Below are 7,519 nucleotides of genomic sequence, written 5' to 3' on the forward strand. Positions count from 1 at the left end.
TCTGAGGCTTTATAAGGCTCGTTAGACCACATTTTAGAATACTGTGAGCAATTTTGGGCCCCATATCGCAGGAAGGATATACTGACCTTGGAGCAGGTCCAGAGGAGGTTCACGAGAGTAATCCTAGAAACAAAAAGCTTAACGTATGAGGAATATTGGAGATCTTTGGTCTACACTCAACAGAGTTTAGAAGGATAACGGGGGATCTAATATAAACTTACAGAATACTGAATGTTTCCATGACAAGAGACTAGGACTCGAGGGCACATCCTTAGAGTAAAGGAAAGTCACTTTAGAACAGAAATGAGGAGAAACTTCTTCAGCCAGAGTGTTGAGTCTATCGAATTCACTGCCACAGAAAGCTATGGAGACCTGGTCATTGAGTATATTTAAGACATAGATAGATAGGTTCTTCATTGTCAGGAGGATCAAAGGTTACGTGGAGAAAGCAGGAAATTGGGGTTGAGAAATTTATCAGCCGTGACTGAATGGTAGAGCAGACATGATGGGCCAAATGGCCTAATTTCTGCTCCTATGTCTTATAGTCTTATGATTTGGTTTGGCTTATCTCTGTCTCGTGACACTTTGCAATTAACAAGCATTGAAGCATAAGAAATAGGCCACTTCACAACAGTATCCAACCTGCCCTGCTTGTGTCAGTGTTGATACGGCTGGTCTAGTTAAGCTGATTGTCAAAGTTGACCCCTTTATGTTGGCAGTAGCGAACTCAGCAAGTGAAGGGGTTAGATCTTTTCTTGCCAGTGATAATCACGATTTGAAACATGTGGATTAATTTAAGTGATTGTGAGGGACACCATCAGAGGTTCTGGGTCCTTGATGATCAGAAGTAGCATTTGTTTTATCTTCAGCAGGATATTAGCCACTTGAGGATTTTCCTATTATCTTCAATTTTGCTTAGTAACCTTGAAGCCTTACTTGCACAGATGACGACTTCATGTTGTAGGCTGAATCACCATATGGGATTTTCAGGCATTCTTGCTAAGACATTTAAAAAAAAAAGGGTACATCGGGTTCCACAAGGTCTCGGATAGTTTATAGCCTAACAGTGTGTGTGAGCTGTGATGACCCACGTTATGAAGAGATGTATTTTCCTGTGACAACATTTTCAGATTTAAGTGGACTAAGCAGTACTCTGAAAGATGGTTAAATGGTCTATTTCTATTGATTTCATGAGTCCAAGAAATGACAATGTGACCGGAGGTTATCGCTGAGAAGAATAATAAATTATATAAAAGAAATTAATTACAGTTGGGTTTGGGACAGGCAGTATTTTCCATTTGGTAATTCAGAACACAGTTTGAACAGAATAAACAAGGAAGGCTTTCTCTGAATGAAACAATTTTCTGTTGGCCAGTCTTTGATCAGATCCTGATGTTGAAGCAGATATCGGAGAAGACAGCAGAAATTGTATTAATGGTGAAGACAACAAAGGCAGAGGACCTTGGACTGGTCAAAAAACAATCACATAAGTTCTTGTGAATTTCTCTGAATATAGATCATATAAAATGTTTGAGTATGTCGCCACTGACGTGGAAGGAATGAACTATCAATAGCATCAGGGTCAAGAGTCAAAATAAACTCTACTGCAACTTATGTTAACTCTTACTCAGATAATTAAACAATACAAATGTTACCTTAATCACTGCAATGCTATAAAAAGGAAGGAACATGGCTTATTTTCATACCAAAACCAATTCTTTGTCACACATATGCATTTATTGTATTTTCTGCTACCAGGGTGAAATAAAAGGTAACTACTGCAGCAGCAGCAAAGATTATCTTTTACAGGAAGAGCTGTGCCATTTTCACCAAGCAGCTAGTCCTGATGGAGCAAAGAGCAGAGGCAGCAGAATCTTCTGAAGCACTGTTTTTTGTTTTAATATGCCTCCCATTGCTATACTGGTAAGAAGTAGCCAGTAGTGAGCAGCCAAAGCTTACAGAACACTGTAGCATCGCATTAACTTACCAGCCCCAAAGTTCAAAGTGGGAGCTCCAAAGTTGAACCCTAGTAGAAAAAAGAGGTGACTGTCACCAGCAACAATTTACGATTAAAATGTGGTTAGAACAAAAAAATGCATTTCCATACACCGCATTCACACTATTTCGGGTAGACTCACACAAGCCTCAACACCCTTTCAAAAGTTCACGTAGAGTGATTCAGCTTTCTACACTGCACCTGGATAACATGGGAACAAACGACCAGTGGAGAGCAATTTAAAAATGTACATAATCTGCAGTGATTCTGGAATGCTTTAGTAATTCTGACCGGAAACAATATGTAGATTTTATAAGAAACTTAGAGACTCTGAGATTGGCCTTAGCTGTGATGCCCTGATCATATACTGATTGCCAAAATGTCTCAACCCTGCCGAAAAGGCAACCTTACCCATGAATTCAGTCAGCACCTGGCTACATTGTTCTTTCAAAAGCCTCAAAATCTATGAGGCTATCTAATCACTTAAATCTGACCTTTGTCACTGCAACTCTGGAACCATTGTAGTTGAGTAAACTTTATATCTTAATTTTGTTATTTTCTCTGATTTTCTGGAGAAATCTGGCCCTCATGGTTCACGTGACAAACTAGAGGGAACAAGAGATGCAACTGTGAAACCTGCCACAGTGACAATAAAACCACCCAGTATCGTTAAATTCATTTCCACAACTGACTAGAATCTATCAAGCAGCCCATTCCATGTTAGAATCTGATCTGTATGATTCAAGATTCAACACAACTCTGGTCATATCAAATCAAACCACTAGTTCTGCTAATTTACACTATTGCAAAGTAATAATTACATAAATCAAGCACTGCCATTTTCAAAACCTCTAACAATCACTTCTTCTAAAAGTTACAAAAATTCTTTGACCAAATCAACGCCTTAAAAAACCTCAATTACATTTATATATTTTCCACTGGCCAAAGTCAGATTTTAAATTAGCCAATTCCAGTAACTTAAATGTAGATTTTCAATGTTATCCAATCTTTAAAACAACCAGTTCATGATGGTATTAACTGTTAACCATGCACCTTCTAGACTAACAACAACAAAATTAAAAGCAGTTTTGGAAGATATAAGGATTGCTTCCATTCAGTACATCTTAGTAGGCACCAACTCTACTCTTGACTGCAAGAATTTAAATAAAATCATTCAGAACCAAAGTGCAGAAGAAAGCAGCTCACGCCAATGCATTGATTACAATACTTTGAGTTTTTCAACTTGCGTTTCACATTCCCTATAACATCTCAAAATCTGAGGAGAAAGTAAAGAAAATCATGCAGGATTTCCGGTCCTCATTACTATGCCTCAGCGGACATTGCATGTGCACATTGAACAAGAATGCTCAGTTGTGATGCTGCCTGTACTTGAATATCTGCATAAGGCGTGCTAAGGTATCCAAGCAGCATATCTGTTGAATTTATCAATTGAGAACTGCAACAACTGACAATCAAACTGAATAATATTGAACAGCTTTACAAAACATTTGAGATCTCTTCCAAGACTAGTGCCATGGAACTCACACAAAGAACCACTATTAGGATAAGTACCTCAATGGGAGTCAGCATCTTCAAGGGGAAGAACAAAGATATTTGTTCCTCATAAATGTCAGGCAATGACCATTTTCAATAAAAGACAATCTGACTGTCCCTTGGCATTTTGTGGCTTTACCATCACTGAATCCCCCACTATCATCATCCTGGGAACTACCATTGAACAGAAACTCAACTGGACTCCCCAAAAAAAAAAGTGGCTACAACAGCAGATCAGAGGCTAGGAATACTGCAGCAAGTAACTCGTCACCTGACTTACCAAAACCTGTTCACTATCTATAAGGAACAAGTCAGGAGTGTGATGGAATACTCTCCGCTTGTCTGGATGGGTGCAGCTCCAACAACACAAGAGGCTTGACTCCATCCAGGACAAAACAACCTGCTTGATGGCACCACAATCGTAACCATCCACTCCATACACCAACACTCAGCAGCAGCAGTGTGTATTGTCTACAAGATGCACTGCAGAAATTGATTTAAGATTCCAAATCCACAACCACCTTCACCTAGATGGACAAGGGCAGTAGATACACCACAATTGCAAGTTTCCCTCAAAGCCACTCACCATCCTGATTTGGAAATATATAGCTAGTCCTTCATTGTTTCTGGGTTAAAAATTCTCAAATTCCCTCCCTAACAACACTAAGGGTCTACCTACAGTATGTGGACTGCAGCCTTTCAAGGCAGCAGCTCACCACCAATTTCTCAAGGATAACTAGGGACAGACAGCAATGACCAGTCAGCAACGTCTACGTCCCCCACGTGAGTGAATAAAAAAACATGGTTCCACCAAGATATCTTGCACTGAAAAAATGAAAAAGTAAAATAAATCACATCTATGAAACTCGAATATTAAATGGAAGCCAACATCAATCTGCAAATATGATCAATGTCCACGCTTTTTCTTTTCAGCAGACAGCTCTCAAGAGAACTAACCGAATTCCAAAGACACAATGTATCAAGAAAATTTCTTTCACAATCAGCTAATGATTAAGTTCTAAGTGGAAAGCACTGCATAAATCTTGTAAATGGATAAGAAACAGATTAATGGGGAAAAAAGTTAATTATTGCAGGAGTTACATAAAAATACAATCCTATGTAAATTATAGGTATAAAAATTTAAAGAAGTGGACAATTCTGTGAGACAGCTTGGCAAATACAAAATTAGACAACAGATGTCATGGGCTGAAAGAAATGACAGTTTACATTTGTCAACAAGTGCAGAGCATTGCATGGGGCAAGTGTGCAGTGTCAACTCCAACAGTGTCAAAACAGCCAAGGGTGAAGCTGAAGAATACCTCAGCCTGATGATACATCCAACCACTCAACAGCAGCATTGAAATAAAAGAAAATTCTGAACTATATAGCCAAAACAGCAGAGTACAATTTAGAGGAGGTCACGCTCATATCAGTTCTATTCAAATTCACATGAGGCTTTTAATTGTTGATAATAATTCACAGCAGATGCAGGTTACAGATCCCTTATGCCAAGATGTCAGAGTTATGCAACTGAGAGAATCTTGGGCTTTGCAAAGGACTGACGGAGAACCCAAAGAGTTTAGTAAAACGATTAAAAGATAGGTAACAGGTAGATCCTAAAAACTATTTCAAAATTAAGAATGTAAAATAAAGGCTGACTGAACCACACTTGAGAAGCAAAATACAGACTGACATGAATTCCTTTTTGATTCCTTTCTTCACAAGTAGTTGTGACAATACTATAGCTTTAAGAGGTGTATTTTGTCCTTTTACTTAAAAATGAAGTTTTAGACAGAGACACTGAGCAGTCTGCTTCAAAGTCAATAAAAGGCTTGAGGCCTTGGAATTTTTTTTTAAAAATGTTGAAACAATAGAAGCAGCCTGAATGGGTGGGGTCAAGCTCCCATAGAACCACGACATTTTTTAGTTTTAGCCTTTTAATAGCAGTTGCTGTGGTCTTGAAGCTGGATTTGGAAGTTCTTATTCCCCTCTCTGTTACAACTAAAAGCTGGGGGTTCTCTTCCTGCTGCTAGAATTGCACGCGAGACAATCTATTACCAAGGGTGTGTTTATGGGATGTCACTGTATTGGAACAGTTAATTAGTAGTAGTTGATATATTTAATTTTTGTTAAGCATTTCAATAGAGTTACAATTAAGCCAATTCTTTTATTTTTATTTTGTCTATATTTTAATCTTAGCGTAAAAATGAAGTGTTTTGCTTAATGTCAAGTAGTTTGACCAATTGACCTGCATCTGGAAAGCAACACCATACACTTACCTTTAAAATAAGAAAAAAAGTTAGGGTTGACTATCTTCTTAAAATATTTTGAGGGGTTTTGGTTTGGTCCACAACAGTGAAAAGCAGTAGGAGACGTTTTAAAAAAAGGAAGGAAACTGAAGGGTCTTGCACCTGGACAAATTAAAGTGCGTTAGAGCCTTCACTTGTCTTTTAAGTGAACTCCTAGTAAACATGCAGATCAATTACCACTATGGAAGTGCATTATCAAAATTTAAATAATCAGGTTAATTAGAAAGCACAACAGACTAATTTTGTTTTAACTGTTAAATTGTTCAAGCAGGATCATGTAAAAAGATGAGCATTTTGTTTGAATGGAGCACAACTGCTTTGCAAGGGCAATCCCTGCACACTTCTGCCTTGGTATTAAAGACAAATGGGAGCTGGTAGTACTGAACTCAATACAAGCGTCTGAAATGTGAACTCAAGTTTAATAAATAACAAAGATATACCCCCAGCTTTGTCACTTGTGTGCCATATAGATCACAAAACCTCGGGATACAATGCTACTCAGACAAGACCAAAACTGGGGCAAGATTAGAAACAGCTTAATTGAGCACAACATTCCTGCATTAAAAAGAGTGCTTTAGCAATATCTATTTTCAGTTGAGAGAAGCAGAGTAGGGGATACCTAGGCAACCACTGCTTGGGTTTTGTACCAGAAGGACTTGATGAGTTTAGCACAGTGAGAAGAAAACATTTTTTACTAAATTACTAATACCTTAAATTTGCTTTCTCACCGGGAACTAAAAAGTACATGAACAAGTGACTTCAGTGTTAACCAAATAGAAATCTACAGGCCCAAAACAACCTACGTTAAAATATCTTCGATTTAAAGCACATAAGGGCCTGCTGCACTTAATAACATATTTAAAAGTTTTACTTGCACTGAATAGAGTGGTTCAATAATGGTGGGCTCGAACTGCTTACCCTGAAGCTGATGTCTCAATGAGTCCCTGTTTTACATGTTCAAAGTTACTGGCTTAAGACGACAACAGAATTGTCCAAAACATAGTGTCTTCTCAGAGACCGCTCGTTTCAATAAAACACCAGATTTCTGAAAACCTAAATTCTAGTAGGTCCAGAAATGTTCCTTCCAAGCACAGAAGTCCCAACAGAATACATTAAATAACTGAATAAAATTGTGTTTATCCAGGTATTAAACAATATTGAGGATTTGTCAACCAGTATCTTTGTAAGCAAATGATCAGGAGATTGCCAGATTTGAGTCACAAGGTGCAAATGGGACTTGGTATCGGTCAGGTTATGGGTTTCAATGTAAGTTTAGTCATTATGGTGGTAAACAAGGAGTAATGAGCCTGATTTAAACTTTAAATTTAAGTTCATTTCAGAAGCTGGATTCTTCATTCCAATTCATCTGCATTTGTAATTAAAATCAAGGTCAAACAGAATGTTAACACAAATTGAGATTCAATCCACTTAATCAGATGAATACAAAAAGATCCTATGGCAATTCTTGAAGAGGAGCATGGAATTTTCCTGACATCCTGGCCAACATCCCTTTCATGAGCAATACCAGATAAAAATCAAATCAAAGTAATCTCAGACAACAAGGTGCAGGGCTGGATGAACACAGCAGGCCAAGCAGCATCATAGGAGCAGAGAGGCTGACGTTTCGGGCCTAGACCCTTCATCAGAAAAGGGTCTAGGC

The 7,519-nt window shown here is 38.1% G+C and overlaps 1 protein-coding gene across 1 annotated transcript in view; it reads right to left on the reverse strand.

The window, feature by feature from the left end:
• Positions 1–1,715: 1,715 nt before the first annotated feature.
• pom121 (POM121 transmembrane nucleoporin) overlaps positions 1,716–7,519 on the reverse strand; it is a 35,985-nt gene continuing 30,181 nt past the window's right edge. Inside the window, exon 12 of the mRNA XM_048612791.1 lies at positions 1,716–2,026. Coding sequence (XP_048468748.1) covers positions 1,956–2,026 — 71 coding nt within the window. The 3' untranslated portion in view covers positions 1,716–1,955. The remainder of the gene's footprint in view (positions 2,027–7,519) is intronic.

Source organism: Rhincodon typus, chromosome 26 (assembly GCF_021869965.1).
Source record: "Rhincodon typus isolate 14 chromosome 26, sRhiTyp1.1, whole genome shotgun sequence".
NCBI lineage: Eukaryota > Metazoa > Chordata > Chondrichthyes > Orectolobiformes > Rhincodontidae > Rhincodon > Rhincodon typus.